The sequence below is a fragment of the Psammomys obesus genome, unplaced genomic scaffold (genome assembly GCF_907164565.1).
Source record: "Psammomys obesus unplaced genomic scaffold, mPsaObe1.curated_primary_1811, whole genome shotgun sequence".
Lineage (NCBI taxonomy): Eukaryota > Metazoa > Chordata > Mammalia > Rodentia > Muridae > Psammomys > Psammomys obesus.
The window spans coordinates 9838353-9861149 of NW_026596088.1; the positions used below are offsets into that span (position 1 = coordinate 9838353).

Below are 22797 nucleotides of genomic sequence, written 5' to 3' on the forward strand. Positions count from 1 at the left end.
GCTACTGTTATGAATTGCAATGGAAATATCTGATATGCAGGCTACCTGATATTTGACCCACAGGCTGAGAAACACTGCTAGAACAGTCTAGCAGCAAGGCTGTCTCCACAATTGTTCTCAAACACAACCTTCTCTGAATTTTAAGTAGAAGCCTGTGCCATTTATTACCGAGATTATGTCAAAGGCTTGGACACGTTGCCTATATTTGGACTCTCCTTATATATCCTTCTACACATCCTTCTGTCTGACCAGTTCACTAGTTATCCACACAACCATCTTTTGAGCCTATTACTCCATTAATTTATTATCCATCCATATGACGAATCTACCTAAGCACCTACTCACCCAACCATCCATTTAGTCACACATCTATCCATTCATCATGCATTCATCCACCCAACCATTCATTCATCTACTCACCCATCCATCCACTCATCCATCCACCCATCTGCTTCTCCATTCATCCATATACCCATTTTGGATATCTACTTTGCATCAAGTAGAGTAAGAAGAAAACAAAAGACAGTATCATTAATATTTTGGTCTAATTTGGAAAAGAGATTCCAAGTAGGTGAGTCCTCAAATGCATGTCTATTTCAAACTGTGAAAGAAAAGCAGGTGGCATGGCTCAGTGAGGGAAAACACTTGCTCCCAAGCCTGATGACCTGAATTTAATCCTCCAAACCCACATGGTGGAAAGAGAAAACTGTAAGTTGTCCTCTGACCTCCATATACATGTCTTGGCATGTACTTACATACATACATACATACATACATACATACATACATACATACATACATATATATACATATATATTACATAATTCATATTATGTAGCATATATAAAATTATATATGCTATATAATATACATACTATGTATACTATATGTACTATATACTATATATTATATAATACTATATACTATATAATAGTATCTAATATATAGCATATTATATACTATATATTATATATTAATTATATAATATATTAATATATATTATATTATTGTATTATATATATTTTATATATTATATATTAATTTAAAGAACAGTTGAAGTGGCCCCGAGGAAGCTCAAGATACAACATGAGCTCAGCAGGACAGACTTGAGGGCAGGAGTGTGGTTGGAAGAACCAGCATGGGGAGAAGACTCCAGCCAAAGTGTGCTTTCTCTAGGGAAGGCGGGTGAGGGCTGAGACTCACTGAGCCCTGGAGGAGGCAAAGTGAGGATAAGAGAGGAGGCTGGAGAAGGGGGGGCGGTGGCTGATCAGCCCAAGACCACAGGCACCACCAGGGTGCAGACTTGTCCCAGAGAAGAGAACTCCAGTTAGTAGGCTGTCAGGAAACTGCAGCAAGATCAAAGATTGAAAGAGAATGCTCTAGGTGTGGTATGAAGAGTTATTTGGGGGAGAATGGGTAGGTATGGCAGCGGCCAGACAGTGAGGGGATGGGTTACAAAGCACTGTGACAGCTACAGGAAATATTGGGCCTTGGATTCAGAGGCTGCTGGATGGGGTGTGAAAACTGAGAACTGATTCTTGCAGTTTGCTGAGACTTAAAGTTGTAGCCAGCCAGCAGCAGTAATCTGGGCTCCCCAGAAGAGCATAACAGCACTAATGAGGAGACTGTGATGGGAGGAGCTTACCTATCCCAGCATGCTCAGTGTTCACCACTTGACAGAATGTGCAAGGGACGAGGCTTTCATCAGTCCCATCTCACAGATGGTAAAAATGAGGCGAGTAGGCCAAACTAGCACAGCCTAGCTTCTACAGCAAGTCCCTGGTGAAACTGTTCAACTAACCCCAGGGTACCAAGGACAAAGAGAGGTAGGGCCATTTCCTCTATCCTACATTCTGCGAGGGTCCTGTCTGAAACATTTGGAACCAGACAACCCCAGGATAGACCCCTTCCCCCAAGGAACCTGACAAGATTCCAGATTCATAAATAAGTCTGGAGGCTGAGCTCCACTGAGCTGCTGGAGTCTTTATTACTCTACAAATGCATTCTTAATCAGCCACTGGGGTCTTTCCCATAGAGCCTTTTAAATTACAGTTAAATTCCTTGATAGCAGTCCATGTACCCAACACCGCATTTCCTGTGTTCACAGCCATAAACAAGGAGAGGAGGGGGCCTGGATAAACCAGGTTAATTGTCCTTTGAGGTCTAGACTTTGAAAGCACTGGCAGCAGTGCCTCTAAATTCTCTTGGTCCCCTGCTGCAATGCTAATAAAGTTCAGAAACAAACAGCTCAGTCTAGCCAGCATCAGGAGCTGGACCAAGTCCTTTCATGCCTGGCCCAGGCTGCTCTGGCTCTGCTGAACCTCTAGGTCACCTTGCAGGGGCCCTCTGTCCTGAGAGCTTCCTTGGGAGTAGGTGGAGGGCAGCTGAGGCAACATCTATGCTGCCGACCTGAAGGGCGGGTGCTTCCTGCAGAGGTTCCTCCTAATGTTTTAGGAGGAACAAGCTTGACCTTGGGGGGTGCGATGGAGGCGAGGCAGGTAAATGTCCTCCCCTCTGCAAATTCTCTCTGCTGTCTGCCACAGCCTGGAGGACACAAAGGCCTACTTTGTCTTAAAGTACGAGTGCACAGTACATACCACCTTGGGCCAAATCCTGTCTGTCTGTTTTGTAAACAGCTATCTATTAGGGCACAGTCATACCCAGTCATTTCCACACACAGCTGAGTAGTTAAGGTGGAGATGCCAGGCCCTGCCAAACCTGAAATATTTATTACATGGTCTTTTACAGAGATTGTCAAGCCCCTGAATCTGATTATTCTGTTGTTCTGTTCAATAACCAATACCCAACAATGACCCCCTACTACCCCCAAATAAAGAAGGGATGCAGCTCTGGAAAAAGTGACCGGTTCTTACGGGAGAATCCCATCATATTGGTCTACAAAGCCTAAGTGGAACTACACAAGCTTGCAGAAGACCTAACTGCAAAATCACCCTGTGACAATTCGTACAATGTAAAAGCTACTCTCAAACCATTTCCAGGCATGTAATTTGGGAGTGTCAAGAATATTCAGCACTGTACCATCAATTTCTAAAATTTATCCATCTAGTAAATCTAAAATCTATACCCATTGAGGAAAAACAAACAAAGCCCCAAATAACAACAAACCATAATCCTCTACGGCTTCAGTAGGGGAGAGCCTGTCTTATGTTTCCTGTGTCCCCTGAGGGCATGAGCCAGAATAAATCTTTCCGAGTTGTTTTTGCCAGGTGTCTTGTCGAATCAACATGAAAGTAACTAACACAGAGTCTTTTGGGAATCAGACCTCCATGTCTGAGCCACCCATGGTAGGCAGCAAAGAGGCCTTGCTTTTGTGCCTTCAGAATGGCACCGAATGTGTTTATCTTTGGGAGAATGGAGAGAGCAGGCAACTTTGTAAAACTAAGTGAGAGCTGGGGAGATGGCTCCATGGAAAAGAGTATGTGCTTTCAAATCTTCAGAACCCATATAAAAAGCCAAGCCTGGTTGGGTACAACCCCAGGGTGGAGGGTAGGGCAGAGAGAGGAAGATCACTCAGTGAAAGACCCTTTCTTAGGAAATAAGGCAGAAAGCAGGGCACCTGGTGTCCTCTACCTGAACAAGCATATGCACATATGGGGCACACACACACACACACACACACACACACACACACACACATGTATACACTAAATTAAGTAGGGGAGGTTCTGTCACCTCTCCTGTCGTCTTCCCACTTTGGTGGCAGAAAGGTCCCCTGGGACCAGCTGTTGGCAGCCTCCCAGTCCTACTCAGGCCTGTTTCTAAGTTGAGGCACACCACACTCAGAGGTGAGTTATTAATTTGTGCTCTGTGGCTCAGCCTCGATCTTGATTTAGGGCAACAGAAACTCTCCTCAAAATCCTGAAGAATAAATGAGTTTACTAATTTTGCCATTAAGAGCTGATCAACAGGACACGGCTCCCACCGTCCTGTAATCAATCACCATTCTCGGTGTTTATCTCCTATTCAATTTTTACCATAGGGCTCTATCCACATCAATTTGTCCCTATGCTCTCCGTACATATGTTTTAAATTACTTTATCATTGTATAAATTTCACAGCCATTAAAAAAGCTCTAATACTGGAGTGGCTGACATGGTGTTAAAAATTGGATTAAATTCCACGGGGTAATAAATTGTGACCTAAATCCAATCTCTCATGGGTGACTGAAGGATACAATGAAAAATTATTGCTTTGTCATTTTCACACTAACCCAAATATACTGGGCATCCAGAAAGTGACAGAGAAATGGGGCAACCATGCAGCCTGTTCCTTATCTAAAGCAACCAGATAACTTCGAAGACGGGTCCCCAGTGGACTCAGCCCCCTCTCTAACAGCAAGTGAATTACCTGTGGGCCTTTTTGCAGGAGCTGGAAGGTTCATGAGCAGAGCAATGTGTAAGCTTCCTATGGTTGAACCTCTGGCCACGGAGCCCTGGCCACTGGATCCTGACCCTGCTACTAGTTAGCTGTGTGATTTTGGTGGTTCTTCTCTCTCTCTCTCTCCCTCTCTTTCTCTTTGTGTGTGTGTGTGTGTGTGTGTGTGTGTGTGTGTGTGTGTGTGTGTATGCCTCAATTTCCTGGATAACAGAGTTGGCAGAAGGAGTCACTGAGTTAACATAACTCACTTGCTGAGAATCATCCTTGGCAATTAGCCATTCCTAGAGGACTGCTAAGTGTGACTACGGGTTTTGGAACCCTTGCCCATGATTCTTGGAAGCAGAAGTATTTTTTAAACTTGAATTATTTTTTCTTATACACAATGAGACATTTTGTAGATGGGATCCAAGTCTAAACATAAAATTTATACATTGTTATTTATGTTGCATATATAACTTATACATATACCTGACAGTAATTTTATGATATTTTGAGAGTGTCTGCATTTTGAGTACAATGTCTCATAACAGGTCACACTGGGATTTTCCTCTTGAGGGGTAGAATTGGCTGTGCTCAAAAACGAGCAGAACTGTGCACCATGGCTCATACCTGCAATCTTAGCAGTCTGGAGGCTGAAGCACAAGGATCTCAGGGAGTTTCAGGCCAGCCTGGGCTACAGAGCAATGCCTGTAGTTTGTCTCAAGAAAACAACCACAGGAAAAAAAAATGTTGAATCTTGGAGCATTTCAGATCTTTGGATATTCAGATTAGACTTGCTCAACTTCTATTTATCCATTTGTTTGTTTATAGACAGGAATTCATGTGGCTCGGACTGTTTTCAAACCCACATGTATCCAAGGATGATCATGAACATCTGTCCTCCTACCTCCAACTCTGGAGTGCTGGGATTACAGGCCTGCTCCACTGTGCCTAGTTTCTGTAGTACCAGCAATGGTCAGAGCCTAGGACAGACTAGGTAAAGCATTGAACCCTATGAGCTACATACTCAGCCCTCCAGACTGTGTCCTATTTAAATTTCCATCCTAAGCAAAGCACTCACCAAAGGCTCTTCTGTAGACACAGATCTGCCTGTTCTCTCCAGAAGCTTCCAAAACCATCAATTGCCAATCAGGAGATGATCTGTTATTGGGCCTGCTGGTGTTAACCCATTTTACCATCCCTAAGGAGGCTGGTTCTACTTATTTATTTGACAATGGCCAGCTCCTTCTCGAACATAAACTCTGTGAAGGCAGCCATCTCCAACTGCCTTGTTTACGGTTCTTACTCTGGCATGGGTACCTGACATATGGTAGCCGCTAAATTCCCATTAGCTGAGTCAATCAATGAACTCAGTATGTTCAAGAATGTAAGCCATTCCATCTGGAGAGGGCTAACATTCTTAGCAAGTGCTTCCAAAAGAGACCAAATTGATATCCAAAAATCATTTACCCACCTATCTCTCCTGGAGACACTCCCGCCAGACTCACAGTCCATCCCTCTACCCTACTTGATTCCAGGTGCATAATAGCCTGCATTTTCCTGCCTATCTTTCATCCTCATCCTGCAACTTTAGTGTCGTGAGACCAGCTGTTGTCTCTCTCATTCACCACAGTACCCATTCGGCGTTCTGTTTAGTGTGCGACAGGTGCTTATTGGGGACTGGATATGGAAGAGTCTCTTAAAATGCTCATGTGCCAAAAGCTTGTTTGATAGTTTGGTGTTGAGAGGCGGGGATTTCTGACAGTGTCTAGCTTAGGATGGCTCTGCCTTAGTCAACCCATTCACGCGTGGATGGATGCTTCTTTAGGTGACATTGTTAGGAGGTGATGGGAACTAGAAGACAAAGCCTAGTAGGAAGGAGTTGGTCAATAGGAACATGCCCTTGGAAGGGTCTATGTGGTCCTCAGTCCCCTCCTTTCTGCCTTTTCATCCTGGTTGCCATGAGTGAGTAGCTCTGCTCTACAGCACAATGCCTGTCACACCTGCCCTGATGCTCTTCCCTTTCTTGCCACAGCCACAAAATGATGAAGTCAATTGGTCAGGGACCACAACCTCTGTAACAGAGTCACAGACACCTTTCCTCCTTTAAGCTGTGCTGTACACAACAGCCAACACGCTGTTCAGTGCAGCCTTTGGCTTACTGGAATAGGCAATAATTGGAGTGTGCTGGGGAAGATCAATGTTCCTGTTCAAGATGAGTTTCCATGGTATTCTTTGGGTACCCTTCACTCTCCCCAGGTTTGTGAAAAAGCCAGAGGATGTGAGCTAGGATTTCTTTCATTCCCTTATCTCAAACCACTCAATAGCAACAGATACTTGATGAACATCAAGCCTGGCGCCAGGTGCTAGAAGAATCAGCAATTTTGCTCACATTTATGAAAAATGAAGCGTGCCAACTGTACCACCCAAATTACCAGCATTCTCAAACTGCCTGTGACATTCCTGGCGACAGGGTCCCAGATGCTAGTGTCCCCATGGTTACTTGGGGGAGGGAGAGCTGCTGTGCTATGGGGCAGGGTAGTCAAGGAAGAGGAGACAGGCACCCATGTGCCTTAGGCCGGTAAAGCAAAGGCTTGCACTGCCTCCCAGCCATGCAGGAGCTTTATCCTTTTCCAAAATCCCCTTCCAGCCTCGAACAAAAGGGAAGCCGATTAGTCAGGCTCTCTCTAGGCAGAACTGCTCCAAGCTCCGGCTCACACATGCAGAGTGAGAGGCCTGTTCCCAATCCCTTGGTCTATAGAGGTCATTGTGAGCACAGGGAAAAAAAACTCCATCTAACCATGATCCTCTTGTTAAAAATACACTTGGTTTGAGCAGTGCTTATTCATAAGGCAAGTTTCCAGAGATGTGTCTGACCACAACCAAGAAAGGCCTCCTGCTTCTGGTGTCACAGATGCTCTTCTCTCCCCGTGCAAGCCCTTCGGCTTTGTTTTCAGGCACATCACTTAGGGACTGACACATTCAAGTGACAAGTCTAAAAGGAGAGAGTCCACACTCCAGCAGGGGCAGCAGCAGGACATCTCTGGGGAAAGATGAAGAGGTGGCAGAGGTGGAAGGGAGGCAGAAGGGTCACTTTTGATGTTAGCTTTCTTGAAAGGCCTCTGGGTGGTTGGCTTTCCTCTCAGTTCTAATATCCAAGTGCCCTAGAGAAGGCCTAGTAGAACTGTCCCCATGGGATACCTCCAGATGGGAGAGCTGGGACACTGTTGGCCACAGCTCCCTGGGACACAGAGGTGCTGATACTTCCTATTGCCAACTTGATTGGACTGAGAAGCAGCTAGCAGACAGGGAAGCAGTCTCTGGGTGTGTCTTTGGATGGCATTTCCAGATGAGATTAGCTAAGAGGGGACGGCAAGCCCCTGCTTATGGGCAGTGGCATCCCATTAACCGATATGGGTTAAAAAGAGAAGAACACTCCCCTACTAGGGCTTTGCCTCTGCTTCCTGGGCACCATGCTGGGGGCTGCAGTGCTTTGCCAAGCCCTCCCCATCACAATGGTCTGTGACTGACTCCCTAGGAGACTGGGGAATGAGGCAGGGCTGTGGCTTCAGTCCTAGAAGTCCATGATCATAGTTAAAAAAACACATTTCTTTTTCCCAGTTCAAGATGCCCTTGACTTTTGCTCTTACTGATTTTTGCTCTCCATAAAACACAGGGAGGTTCAGTCAGAATGACTTGGGCAGGGGGTGGTTCTAAGGTGGTTCTAGAGACTAAAGGATGGATAGGTGTTCCATGCAACTCTGTGGGTGGTATATATATGTACATGTAAGTATGCATTTATATAGGTGTTTGTGCATGCCTGTGCCTATGAGAATGCAAATACAAATTCATGTGTGTGTGTATGTCTTTATGAGCATGTGTGTGTATGTGTGTTTGCATGCATTGGTATATGTGCACATTTATATATGTGTATGTGTGCCTGTGTATAAGCATGTAAATGCATTATACACACACGTGTGTGTGTGTGTGTGTGTGTGTGTGTGTTTGTGTGTGTGTGCTTGTGTGTGTATCAACTTCGTGGCTGCAGTGGGTATAGGATCTAGGGGAGGAAGGGTTTGCCATGGGTCTGGAGACAACTTCCTCTGAGGACATACTTAGGGACAGGTCTTCCCATAAAACCGCTCGGAATCTCTCTCTGCATGTTCACTGGCGGACAGGAGTCTTCTCCCTTGCACATGTGCAAACAGGTAACAGGTGCCCCCAAATGCAATGAGGGAAGTCTTCCCTACACACCTTTCAGGATTGTTCTCCATAGGAGGCAGAGAGCAAAGGTCACCACGACAGACAAGACTGTCCCTGTAGAAAGCAAACCCTCTCTAGAGCTTCCCCTGGGCTGAGTGGGGATAAGCGAGACAAGGTAGAGGAGCAGCAGGAGCAAAGCTTTTCACAAAAGTCAACATCGAAAATCAATGTCCTTTCCTCTGCATCTGCCCAGCGGCCCTGAGGAACTGGCCTGCAGTGGCTATGGTCTGGATGAGGCCCGGTGAATGCCTATGTGTGGGAGGAACAGCTATCTCCCTCAATGTCACGTGTTCCCTCTTCTAAAGGACCACTAGGCCGAAGCCAATCCCTCCTGAGCAAAGGGAATTCCGGGTGTCATGGTTTCCAGAAGGGAAGGCAGTCTCCCTGTGGGGTGTAATTACATCCCTGCTTTTCGCAGAAGAATAGTTTATGGCTTAAATGCTATTAATTGTAAGCCATTCTGTTTCACGGGAAGTTGTTCATTGATAACTACCCAATTAGAGTTATTTTGCAATTAGTCTATTCACAGTAAATTTACTGCAAAGGGGAGGCCACGGTGCAGGAAATTAAAGCATCATGGGGCTGGTGTGCCATGTGTCTTAAATGCCAACTCCATTAACCAGCTTGGAGGTCCTGGGAGGGCATGCCATCTTCGCCAAGGCAGAGACAGCCAACACTGCAGGCAGCCCCAGTGAGCCCACACCAGCCTGCAGACATCTCAACACCACAGAGAAAAGCACAGGAAACTCTGATGTGTGGGAGAGGGTGATCCTGGGGTAAGTCGAAACGCAAATATCTGTACAGTGTGCATCTCTGACCAGGTGCATTTCCTGGACTGCATAATCTTTTAACTCTCAACACCAAGGCACAGAGTGGGCAAGCACCCTGTCCCAAGTATCAAAGCTTGTGCAGAGGAAAGATGAGATCCAAACATAAGCCCTCTAGCCTCACACTTAGCTTCCACATCATTGCCACAAACTCCCCTGTTTCCTCAGCTGACACCCTCCCTTTTCCCTCAGACTACACTGAGGAGAGCGGGACACAGCCCACAGGGAGCAAAGTTTCTTTGGGGCTTATACAACTCCAGCTGAAGTGAAAAATCCATTGGCTTCCTGAAGACCAACAGACTTATGTAAGGGGACTCAGACTCTGCAACCTGAATTCCAAAACCGGCTTTGCTGGCTATTAGCTGCATGCCTTCACCCAATCCTGTCTGAGCCTCAGTTTCCTCAAAAGAGGATTCATGGTGATAAAACAGAGCATTGCACATTCGACTATGGTTGATCCCTAGTGTAATGATGGATGACTTATGATCTTTTAACACCATCTTACTTCCCAAAACTTTCTTTGCAGCATTTAAGAACTTATATAGTGCAGTCAACACATTGTCTAAGTGTAAGCTTTGCTTTTTTCAGTTTTTCCCCAACTGTAGGCTGACTGAAACTTTCTGAGCACATTTAAGGTGGACCATACTGAGTTAGGACATTCCATAGGTCAGATGCATATATGCATTTCTTTGAGTTCATGGCACTTCTATCTTAAATATGATGGGATGGAAGCCTCTTGAAGGCTAGAAAGCAGTCTGAATCCACTGAAACCTTAGCAAGTGCACTGATGTTCGCCTGTTTGCTCTAAAAGCAGCCTCCAGTCACTGTGATAGACATGGACAGCCCAATGACCACACAGATCTGCTGCTTGCCCTTTCATGGAGCAAGCATGCCAGCTCTGTATGTGGCAGGAGCTCTGTATGTGTTACCTTGGCTCAGACTTCCAAAGTGCCCCCTGCCTGGCACTGGCTAAGAATGACTCTTGCATTCCTTAGTTATTATTACACACCAAGTGCCAAGTGCAATAAAGAACACAGACAGGAGCCACCTGGACCACACAGATGATGGGGAAAGGAGGATCTTTCTTTTTAAATCTGTCTATTGAACAGGAAGTGTTGCATAGATACACACTTGCTGCCTCAAGCCCAAGAAGTCATGCTGAACTTGACTAGGAGGGAGCTTGTGAAGGGCATGCTAAGCCTCTCTTTCCCACCTTCCCTTGGGACACTTGGAGTTTGGGGCTACAACCTGCCTAATAAAGTGTACAGACACAATGAGCCATGAAGGGGTCCGCAGGGCATTGGGTACCGATCCTACAATACCCACATTCAGTGGTGTCCTATCTCTTATATGAAATAGTATGAAGTTTGCTTATAGCCTGCACACCCGCCTGTATGCTTGAAATAATCTCTGGGTGACTTATAGTTTCTTATGTTATGTCATGGCTGTATAGTATTGCATAAGTAAAAAGTTGAGGTTAACAGAGACTATTTTTTTTCTGATTTCTATAGCCTGTGAATCCCAGGATGGCTAGGAACACAGTGAAACACATCTGTAGACTCTGAGATCATAGCAGGGTCAAGGTTGGACACCTCTGCTAAAGGGAACAGGTTAAAATACTAACACAAGTAAAGTGATTTTGTGAAACTTTCCCCACAGCAGACATGAGTTTAAAGTTCTCAGACAAACCACATCTTGGGATCAGGGTTTGAGACAGTGTGGTTATACTCAGAGGGCCTGAGAAAGCAGAGGGATGGGGCCAGAGTGAGGAGAAAGTGACTTACCCTCCAGGGGACAGAATCGAGTCACCTTCTCTGGCATTAGCAGTCCCAGCTTGTGGCGACAATAGGTTTCTGCAATCTCCTGACGACAGTGCTTGGACTTAGCACGGGTCAGTGCTGAGATGGCCTCTTTGCCAGAAATGTCACACTTGGGAGCCTGGTCAGACTTAGTTTCGGGAGACCCACCGCCACCACTCTTCTTGGCGTGGCTGTGTCTTGAGAGATCCTTCCCTTGGCTGCTGTTGCCTGTGGCTTTTTCCCGGGGAGGCAGCACCTCCTTGGGGCCTTTGCCCAGGACTGACTGGCCCTGTCCTTTGTCCTGAGCCTCCAGCTTCCTCTGCAAACGCTCCTTCTGCCTGCTGGGTGGCTTCTTTGCCATCTCTGGCTGGTGCTTCTGCTTCTGGGTCCTGGGGGCGAAGTTGCTGTTGTCCACGTTCTCAAAGTCCTTGGGGACTGAGTTCTCATTGTTGCTGTCAGTGCGAACTTTTTCTTTGGGCCGGTGAGAGAAGTAGCCATCCTGGGGAATCAGAGAAACAGAAAGTTGTCGCTGAGTGAGTAGGCTGGCCCTGACAGGGTGACCGGTAGGGAAACCTGAGCCAAGATGGCCATTCTTCTCTCATTGGCTCAGACTGAGGAAATACTTTTTGTTTCCCACTTTGTCCTCCCTGCCTCCCCCAAGACACTAAAGCTTTTCCGTGTTCACAGGGACCAGGAAAGTGACTGTGATTTCCAAGATCCCCTCCTGTCTGCACTGTCTGGGGAAACTTTCCCGATGAGCTTTTGTTCAAACGCCAGTAGAAGGCGCTGCAACAATCCACAGTAGAGCTGGATGGGTCAGGAGCAAATCGTAAAGGAGGTGACACGGACCAATGTGGTTTTAGGACAAGAAAATCTGTCTTGCCTATACTCGGGCCACTGTCAATTCCATCAGCAAGACAGCAAGCATGCCTTTTTTATTTTTTAAATTTGCTTTAAGTTAACTTAATTTTTATCTGCAGTGCAGCCAGTGCCAAACGAGCCTGGAAATGAGTCTCAAGAAAGACGGGAACCTATGATCTTTTACTTCCCTCGTTGCACTGGGGTCAAGTCCACGGCCTTACACATCCTGAGCAAGTGCTCTGCCATGGAGCTACATTTTTATTTACTTTTTATTCCAAAACAGGATTCTCACCAGGTGCGCCAGGCTGGCTTTGAATTTTCTCTGCAGCCAGTTCCTCTGGCTAATTGTTGAGATCAGGTGCTGGCACTGCCACCAGTCCAACATGGCTTACAATTAACTCAACCACCTCCTCGAGAGATACGCTTATCACGGGACCAGTGACTCAGGGTCCACCTCCCTGCCTCAGGTGCTACCCAGCTGCCATGGGATGGTAAAGTACTCCAGTAAGAGAGAAAGAAGGAGGATGTTTGCCTTCTGGAAAGAATTGTCCACAGATGCCTGACAGCTACTAGAAAAGTCTGTGTGAGGCACAAGGAGGGAAGATCAGGCCCTTCCGGAGGCCTGAGTCTCCCAGAGTCAATGCTGTTTTCTATAGTGACCACAATTCTGAGTCAGTATCCTCCTATATTTTTCTTTAAAAATTTTATTTTACTGTTGTGGGGCTAAAATTTCAAAAACATTGGAAAATTATGACATCTAACTAGTCAACCACCTTTAAAGATAGGATTTCACTATGAAGCCCTGGCTGGCCGGGAACTTGCTGTATGTGTATGTTCTATGTGCACATGAGTGCAGTGGCCTTGGAGGCCAGAAGAGGGCAGCAGATCCCCTGGAGCTGGAGGTGGTTATGATCTTTCCAGTATGGGTGCTGAGAGCAGGGATCTGGTTATCCGAAAGAGCAGCAAGCTCCCATTGCTGCTGAGTCATGTCTCCAGGCCCTCAGCTTTCATCCGTATTGCTGCACATTACAAGATTCTTTTCTTAGGAAAGTCTGAATAATATCACTGACTATGTATGCCATATCTACTTTACAGATTTGTTTGTCAGTATATCAAGGAATGGCCTCACCTACCCCATCCCCAGTTCTTCATGTGAACCCAAAAAGGCAAAGAAACCTCACTTTTCCCCTACTGAAATACACACATAAACACACACACACACACACACACACACACACACTGTCTCAACAAAGATTCTTGGGTAATCTCCTATCAGATCCCCAGAAGATGTCAGAGTACAGGGCCCCAGACCAGGACCATCATATTTTGTGTGCCTAAAGCTCGGGGACATAGTGAAGCAGGAAGACTAGATCTAGCTAAGGAGAAGAGACAGGACACAAAGGGCCTGAGCAACCACGATAACAGTGCAAAGTGATTCAGACCCCCTGTGCCTCAGCTTCCTCATCTGGAACACAGATATGATGATATTTACCTTTCAGGTATTTTGGTGAGGGTGAATGTGCTGGAAACTTCTGGAAGATTCTTCCCACTCAATTAAGGTAGGGGGAAGAATGAGCAATAGGCACTGACTACGTAACAACTTTACTAATTAATACAATGCCTGGGGGCTGGAGAGATGGCTCAGCAGTTAAGAGGGCTGCTGAGAAATCATGGAGACTGGCGTTCAGATCCCAACACCCACACAATTCAGGCATTCTGCACAATCTGTAACCCCGGATCCTATAGGGAGGAGACAGGAGTATTTTAGGGCTTGCTAATTTCCTGCCTAGTCAAGAAAGAATGGGTCCCAGGTTCAGGGAGAGACTCTGCCTTAAAGGAATAGACAAAGAGTGACAGAGAAAGATACTTGGCACCTTCTTTCAGATGCACTGTAAATGTAGAAGTATGGGCACCCTTGGGCACATCTTTACACACACACACACACACACACACACACACACACACACACGTACAAGCATTCTTTCACACACATGTGAACACATTTACACACAAATAAATCTTCCAAAAATATTTTGTCTTAATTTGCTCTTTCCCATCTACTGGTGGACACATTGGTTAAGACCTCTCTATTTTGAAAGACCATGTCTCTTTTATTCATAGACAACCCAACAGTCTCACCTTGGGTTATCAATGCAAACAGACCCTTTGAATTGTTTTTATTTTAATGTACTTATTATAATGATTGTTCATTCAAACATTTGCACCCATCTCAGAACTTCTAATTGCTCCCGCCTTGCCTTCCCTCAAAGCTGCTGCTAGAATCCATTTTTTATTCCAGAAGAATAATTAAATGTACTACTGTCTTCCACCCCCCATTCAACCTTGAGCTTGTTTTAGAGGCTGTTTTGATCAGGTAGAAAGACGTGGCTCTCAGAGGCAGTTATATGATCCGGGATACCCCTACACATACACACACACACACACACACACACACACACACACACACACGAATACAGACATACACACACACACACACACACACACACACCTTTTCCTACCTTTCTTTCAGTCTCTAATAATCAGACTTCTCTCCGGTCAACTGAATCCCAGCCCCTAGATCCTGTTTTCCAGAGTCGAAGGTGGTAGCTGTGGCTCCCCTCTCCCTTGTGCACTCGAGGATTACAGTCTTCGCTTTCATTGCTTGTGTGGAATGAGCACTGGGTAGGGAGGGGAACAGACTTGTCTTGCTTTAGTGACTGTATAATTTTCTCATCTGTGTTAAGATGGGTCCCACATGAGTTCTAGTAAACACTGTCTGAGTTGGTTGTTAATCAATATGATTGACTAGTAAATTTTGTTTTTTCCATCTCATTGAACAGTACTGATAAAGTTTAGGAGACCAAGGATAAATGCTCTGAAGGATACTGGTACCATCCCAGACACAGCCCAGATCACTGCCTCTAACAGGGTGTTGGTATTAGAGGTCAAAGGTCAAGCAGAAGGGAGTCCATTCCTCCCACTTCCATCTTCAGCTCTTCAAGCAGATATTTTACATCTTTTACATCTCTCTGTACAAGATGAACAGCTCTGTCCAACATCCACATCCACATGATGTCAGGCACAGTGTAACACATACACAGTAGCACACCCATGGTCACACTGTGACACACACACAAACACACACACACGTAAATAAATAATGCACCGTTGCAATGCTAACCTAATACGGTTCTCTGCGCATGTGCTGGGACCTCTCCTGAGGCCCCTGAGACCTGTGCTGGGATTATCAAGAACAAACTGCTTCCCTCATAATGTGGGGACGTTATCTCCTTCCGGTTCATTCCCTCACCAGTGCACAGAGGACTTTTCCAGAAACTTCGTGACAAGTGACATTACAATGCGCAGCAAACAGGAGCAGATGTAACCCAGCTGCCTTCTGATTGTGGTTTCTGAGATATATGTGAAGGGTTCATTATGTAGCCCAAGATGGCCTGGAACTCACAATCCAGAAGGCTCCTCCCTTTTTGTCTGCTCCTTGTGGTGTGAAGTTGCATCTTTGGCCTAAGATTTCATTTATATGGAAGAGTAATGAGCTTGAGTATTGTTTTAAGTGAACCAACGAGCAAGTAGTTAGGAAATGGCTCAGTTTAAACATCCGTCATCCATAAGTGATAGGTATGAGAAAAAGCTGTCGGAAGGTCTTCTGGAACATCGGAAGGCTTGAGGAGGTCCTGGGAACAGCTGTGAGATAGTTGACATTTCACAAAGGTGTATCTGCCTACTCGAGGCCTGATCATCCTGCTTCCTTCCAAAAGGACTAATAATCATCTCTGTACACATTCGCTGTGCTCATCCCTGTGAGAGCCTTTCACCTAATGCAATGATCACCTCTGATGAACTCTGTCATGGCCGGCATCTGGCTCTGCCTGGATTGTAGCCCTGGGGAGCTATTCCTTGAGGCCGAAAGCTGCAAAGCCCAGAGTATGTGCTGGCTCAGAGCCTTTGTGTGCTCCCTCTCCCCAATCCTACCAAGGCTCAGGGGAACATGTACCCCATATTTTCTAGCTCTTTTCATGTTACAGACACAACAGCAATGCACATGCAATCAAAAAGGAAAGCGAAGGCAGAGTAGAGGGAGAAATCCAAGGGACAGAGTACTGGGAAGCTCCAAATACAAGCTGTGTCTTGCTCCCCTGGGCACCCTACATCTCTTCCCTGCCATCCTTCCCTTCCTTTTCTTAGAGTCTCACTATTTGCACAGGCCTGCATCCAACTCACCATGCTCCTACCTCAGCCTCCACAGTACTGGGATGACAAGTATGTGACAATATGCCTAGATCCTGGAACACTTTGTTTAAAAGGTAAACTACAGGAGGCTTGGGGAGAAGGCAGGTCAAATACTTGCCAGGCAACATGATGAGGACCTCTTTCTGATCCCCAGTACCCACTGAAAAAGCCAGGTGTGATGGTGCCTGTCTATACTCCCCCTGTGTGGGTGAGCTGGAGTTAGGCAGATCCCTGGAGCTCACTGACTAGTGAGTCCAGCCAGATCCATGTGCTTCAGGTTCACTGAGAAACCATGCAGCAAAAAATGAGGAAGGATGGGACATTGTACATGGACACTGTCATTCTACACATGCACACACCCATGAATCTAATGTGTAACACCAGCTCAAGGTGGATTGAATTACATCTCAGTGGGGATTTTTTTTTTTAAATCAATAGATTCTTAACTGCGCTTATCACAAAAAGGTAACTTTGGGAGACGGTGGCCATGTCGGACTCTGTCACAACACCCAAGCTTAGTCAATTAAGCTTAGTCAAGCTTAATCTGTGCTTAGTCAAATATATTCCAAACAAACAAACAAATGAGAGACTCTTAAAAGATAGCTCAGTGGTTGGCAGAAGTCCAGCCACATGTTTGTCCATGAAGTCCCCCTGGAGAGCACTGGAAAGGCGTTCCTTCACACCTGTTTGTGTTGATTGTGGTGTTTTCATGGCAGGAGGGCAGGGCTGGGGACAACAGAGAACATGGGATTCCCCAAGCCCTGGTTTAAGTAGGCACAGTTTCCATGAAGAAGTCAAGGCCAAGAGAATGAGGCTCTAGGTCACTGGGAGACCACAAGCAAGGTCAAAGCCAGGGAGAAACAGATGTCAGAGACCATTGGGGCTGGAGAGCCATCCAAGGACAAAGCAGGAAGAAGTGCCTCCCAGACATGATGGCGGCCATGTCTGTTAAGGGAAATGGCCTTAAAAATCTTTATGTTGGCATCTTTTTATACTCCACTGGGGTAGGGGTGTGGATGCTGGCAAGGACAGCACATTAGTCTACACTGAAACTGTCTGTCATGAGTTCCAAACCAGTCACAGAGGTTAAAGCTTGAGAAGGAATCTGGGAGGGCGAGGGCAGCCAAGATAGAGTTAACAAAATAAAAAGCTTTCCAGAGGAGAGGGAGGCAAAAACAACGGAGTCTCAGAGTGGTAAAGCAACAGGCCCTGCAACAGGCAACATGGCCACAAGCCCTGCAGCCTGTGCCCGTGGCTGTGCAAGAGGAACATTACTTGAGCGCCCCATGGGTTTTCAAAGTGACCCCAGCTGTGACATCACATCTGCTGCTGTTCCTAGATGGCAGCCTGGGCTGGGCCAACCTTTGGCATGCAGGCTCACCAACTGATGTCTGCAAGAACACCTGCCTGGCTGCCTCAGATTCAGCTTCCTTCGGTCTCTGTCGTCTTTCCTTACCTGGACCCCAGGCAGAGTTAAATCTCAACATGCCATTGCCCCGGGGTCACCTTTCCCTGGTTACCTTCCTATGTCTCTCTTGCTCCAATCCCCTGTGTGTTTGCTCAGTCCCAGCTCTCACCCTTTTCCACAAACTCCTACCCAGGTCCCTGCGGGATAGACCCTTAAGGAGACAAATGGGTCTCCAGCAGATGAAAGACATCCCTATCCACAACTCATCCTTTGCCCCTGAGACTCCTCCCCCTCCCCTTGCCACAAGTGGGTGATAAATGGCAAGCTGGTGAGCTCATTACCACAGCCTCTGAGGAAATACTCATGAAGCCTGCAGCATCAGTGAGGGAGGACACCTGTAAATAAAGAAATATAGAAGCATGTACACACACATACATGCACTGTACATGCACACAGACATATGTACATACACATACAGTTATACATATATAAAACATATACACATGTACAGACAGACATATACACAGACATACACATGTACATGCAAATATACACATGCACGCTATACATACGTACACATAGGCATCCACACATGAATCCACACATAAGTACAAACATGAACACACACACACACACACACACACACACACACACACTACAAATTGAATGGTGCTACTTCATCTGAAAGCCCAGACTATTTGGGTTAGGGGAAAACAGAAAAAAGAAAGAGAAAGGTCTTCATATTGCCAGCCATGTGATTTCAGACCAAAGCCTTCCCAGCAGCTGCCAATAAATTATTTTTACTGTGTGGAGGTACAAATGAACATGCCACCCTCATGCCCTAAATCTCCTTTATGAGTCTCTGCTTGCCTTGGCCCACCGACCAGAGTCAGGGGTTTCCAAACATGTTTTCATTGGCTGGATTCCCGCAGAAGGCTGTGGTCCCTCAAGCTGCTCCCTGCACAGACGCCCCATTGACACTTCCTGTTTACACCTGGGCTTGGGCTGGCAGAGCACAGATCTTCTGTCCACAGTGACAGCCATGCTCACACCCAAGCTTCTGGAAAGCCTCTGCACGGGAAATGAGGGGCTGTGGCCATGCGACCAGGTGCTGGAACTGAAGGAGATGGGAACGGTGAACATGTGACTAGGTGCGCCTCTCCTCATGGGACTGACCACCTGTCCCTGTCTACTGGGCTCCAGGGTGGAGTTGTGAACCTCACCACAACTCACGCTGCGTGTCACTGGCCCAAGAGAGAGTGCTGGTCACTTCCCGAAGAGGCAGTGTGGTGGGCTGTCTGTCTCTCAAGCTGCCCGAGGCAGGAAGAGCGATGCCAAATCTTGGAGCATGAGACACTCCGGAGGATCCCTGGGCACCACACAACAAAGTGATTCTAGAGCACTCTCCGCCTTGGCTCTGATGGATTGAAACCCATCCTTTACACTTCCAACCTGGTGATGCTGGGCTAGAGCACTGACTTCTCTGAGCCAGGTTTTCTTCCTGTGGAAGACAGGTAAACTTACAGCTAGATCCTAAAGGTCGATGAGATGCGGCGGCTGTCACAGTGACAGCAGAGATCACGTTGGCAGATGTGGCTGTCAAACAGTGTTCCGAAGTGACCTTCCCTGGTGTCAAGCACGAGCCATCTGGCACCTCAGGCACTGGGGTTGTCTGTGGGAGTGAGACAGGCAGAAGCCTGCTTCTGAGGTATCATATACAGTGGAATGGGACCTAACAACCATGCCTCTGGGGTTCTGTAAGCATTGCCATCTTTATCTTTGGAAAGCTTGGGAGCCTACTGGAGTTCCCTCAACAGGGTTAGGAACAAGGCCTTAGGGTTGAGACAGAGGCTGGCTGCTTGGGCATCAGATGGAAAGAGGAGATGATTTCTGCCTCCTCTTGCTTGTCCTGTCCCAGAGACTACTCCCAGGAATGTGTGCCCTGTGCCTTGCAGGATGGGAGGATATTTGGGAAACCTCATTGTTCAAAAAGATTTGCCTCTCTTTCTCTTCTTGTGTGTGGTGTGTGTATGTATACACATCTATGTATTCATATGAGGAGGCCAGATGTTGATGCTGGGTGAGCAGTCTTCCTCCAAACTCTCTATTTTTTGAGACACAGTCTCTTCCTGCCTGCTTCCGCTTACCACTGCTGGGTTTCCCGGTGTGCATCAGAACATCTGGATTTCATGTGGGGTCTGGACTGAGGCCCTGTGCTTGTGTGGGAAGTACTTTATCCTTGGAGGCCTCTTTCAAGTCCAGTGATGTGCCTTCTCTTTCATGGCCAGCTGTGCCCAGAAGTCTGAATGAAGTCTGGCCGGAATCAGACAGTAGAAGTCCTTTTAGTCTCATGGGACTTACTTGGGAAATACTCAGTTGAGGTGGCTCTGACAGCCCTGATGGGTCACAGGTGTTCAGGCCACTGGGTGGCACTTGCTGTGAGCCTGAAACGCAGGCTGCCATCTGCTTTCTTCATTCAGTATTCTACCGCGGTTACATGCTCTCTTCTCCTAACTTCTGCTCTCCTCACTCATTTGGCTAGGCCACGCCGCTCCAGGAACCTTCCTTTCTCAACATCCCCCGTGCTTAGAGCATATGTTTCTATCTAGCATTTTTGCTTATGTGTGAATACGGGGGATGTAAACACAGGATCTCACGCTTGTGCAGCTAGCACTGTTCTTCTCGTGCCTCTTCTTCACCCCCTCTCTTAAATCATTCTGCCACAGCATCTAGTCCCCGGGATCTCAATCATACCTCTCCATTGGCCTCTTTGGGAGTTTACAAACCACCAACCGTGAAGATACCCATTTGGTGTGTCTGTAACTCAGTCTGGGAGGTGAGATGTGAGGAGAGTTCTGTGTGACCTGAGTGGGGAACAAAGGGTGTGCACGCCGTCTATGCTCCCCTGACCCCACCACGATAGCCATTCTTACAGCTTGGGAATGGCTGTGAATCAGGTTCCACAGCACATACACCAGCACAAAAGAGGTCCAGTCAGAGCTGTCCTGCTGGACAGGAGACGCTGCAGCTGGCACAGCGGGTAGCATAGGGAACATGAGGCCTGTTTACAGCCCAGGCTGTGGTTCTGCTTAGCAATACAGCTCCCTAGACCTGTTTCCCATCTACGGACTGAATGCGGTGGCCTAGTACTGTTCAGCTTCCCAATGCACTTCCTCTCTCCTTGGCTCATTTTCCCCCTGGATGAATCAAGGTTTTTAATACTGCAGTCTACGTTCTAAATGCTCCCAAAGACCCACAGGTTGAAGATTTGATCCCATCCCCAAAAACTATAGGGACAGGTGGAACCTTTTAGGATGAGGGGTCTGGTGAAAAGAAGTCGCATCCTTAGGGGTGTTTTCGTGATGGGGATATGAGGATCCTGACTTATTATTCTGCATCCTAACTACCATGAGGTGAGCAGGCCTCCTCTGCTCAATGACCTACTGAGAAGTAATGAGCTATGTACCCAAATAACTGTAATCTGATGTCCCTGAAATGAGACAAATTAAGCCTTCTAGGCCAGTCCAACCTTTTCACATTGTGACATAATGCTGTCAGCTACAAAGTCTGCGTTCCAGAACCAAATATTAATTTTCAAGAAAAACTCTCTCTTTCAGACACACACACACACACAAAGAGAGAGACTAAAGAATAAATCAATATAAATAAATAAATAAATAAATAAATAAATAAATAAATAAATAAGTGAAACTCAGCATTTTCGTACGTTCACACCCTTGAACCTGGCTGTGTTCATAGTTATCCTGAGGGCGGTGGGTGGCACACACCTTGAAAAGGTGATGATCTTGGGTATTTTGACACAACAGTGGACACTGACTAACAGAGTCCCCTCTGCAGCCCACACTGTGTCGCATGTCATGGTCTGCCCCACACTATTGGTGGGAAAACACAGGGCAGATTAGCCTCTGTGCTGTTTGATTCTGTTACTTTGTTCTCTGACTTACACCCCTGTGTCATGATGCATTCCCATCTCTCCCCCCCCCCCCATGCACAAGTAGATAAGTGTGATTTGGGTTTTTAAGGACCCTGGTGCCACCCACTTTTCTTCTCACTCCTGCCTCCACCTGTCATTCCATTTCCAGAGGCCAGAGGATGACAGCTGTGTTATACTAAGCACTTTTAAGCCACAGCTGTGTGGAGAGCAAGGGGACGGGGGAGAGATGGCGAAAACAGCCTTAGAAATGATTTCTGACAGGCGACTAGACACATTAAAATAACAGCGTTTAGTTTGTCTTGCTGGCTGGAGGCAAAAGTTGGCTCAGGTGGGACCAGAGGCTTCAGGCTAAACACAGACAAGGCAGGCTTCCCTTGCACTGGCCCAGTTCTCTGAAGGATGCCGACTCTCCAGGTTCCACTATTCAATGGTACCCTGGCACCTCAGCTCAGTGTCCCGCTAGGAGCATGGAGGACTAAGTCTGTAAGGGGGTAAATAGAAAAAGAAAAAATTCCGGGGTGAGACTGGGTGACCTTGCTCTATACAGAGCCCCTGAAGTCATTATAAGGACATGGAAAACAGAGTAGGGAAGCCAGGCCGGTTTGAAGGACATACTTAAGACCCTAACCACTCAGGAGGCTCAGGCAAGAGGACTCACATCAAACCTACCCTGAATAGCAAGATACTATTTGTGTCAGTTCCTTTTCTATAGCTGTAATGAAAACACCATGACCAAGGCAGTTTATAGAAGGAAGGGTTTATTTGGGCTCATAGATCCAGAGGGATGAGAGTCCATCACCTCTACGGTGGGGAAGCATGGCAGGCAGGCACGGTGTGGGGTGCTCTTGAAACAGTTCAGAGCCCACACCTTAAAATCCAAACAGGAAGCAGGGGGCCAAGGCACTTCCTCCAGCAAAGTCACACCTCCTAAGCTTCCCAAATAGGGCTACCAACTGGAGACCAAGTATTTAAAGGCCTTAGACTGATGGGTACTTACCACTCAGGCTACCATAGTACTCGGTATAAAGTAAAAGAGCTAGGGACACAGCTCAGTGCCAC

The 22797-nt window shown here is 46.7% G+C and overlaps 1 protein-coding gene across 1 annotated transcript in view; it reads right to left on the minus strand.

Moving 5' to 3' along the window:
- The window catches only part of Xylt1 (xylosyltransferase 1), a 252445-nt gene that overhangs the window by 89727 nt on the left and 139921 nt on the right, over nucleotides 1–22797 (minus strand). The window contains exon 3 of the mRNA XM_055627276.1: nucleotides 11252–11765. Within this exon, the coding sequence (XP_055483251.1) occupies nucleotides 11252–11765 (514 nt within the window). The remainder of the gene's footprint in view (nucleotides 1–11251; nucleotides 11766–22797) is intronic.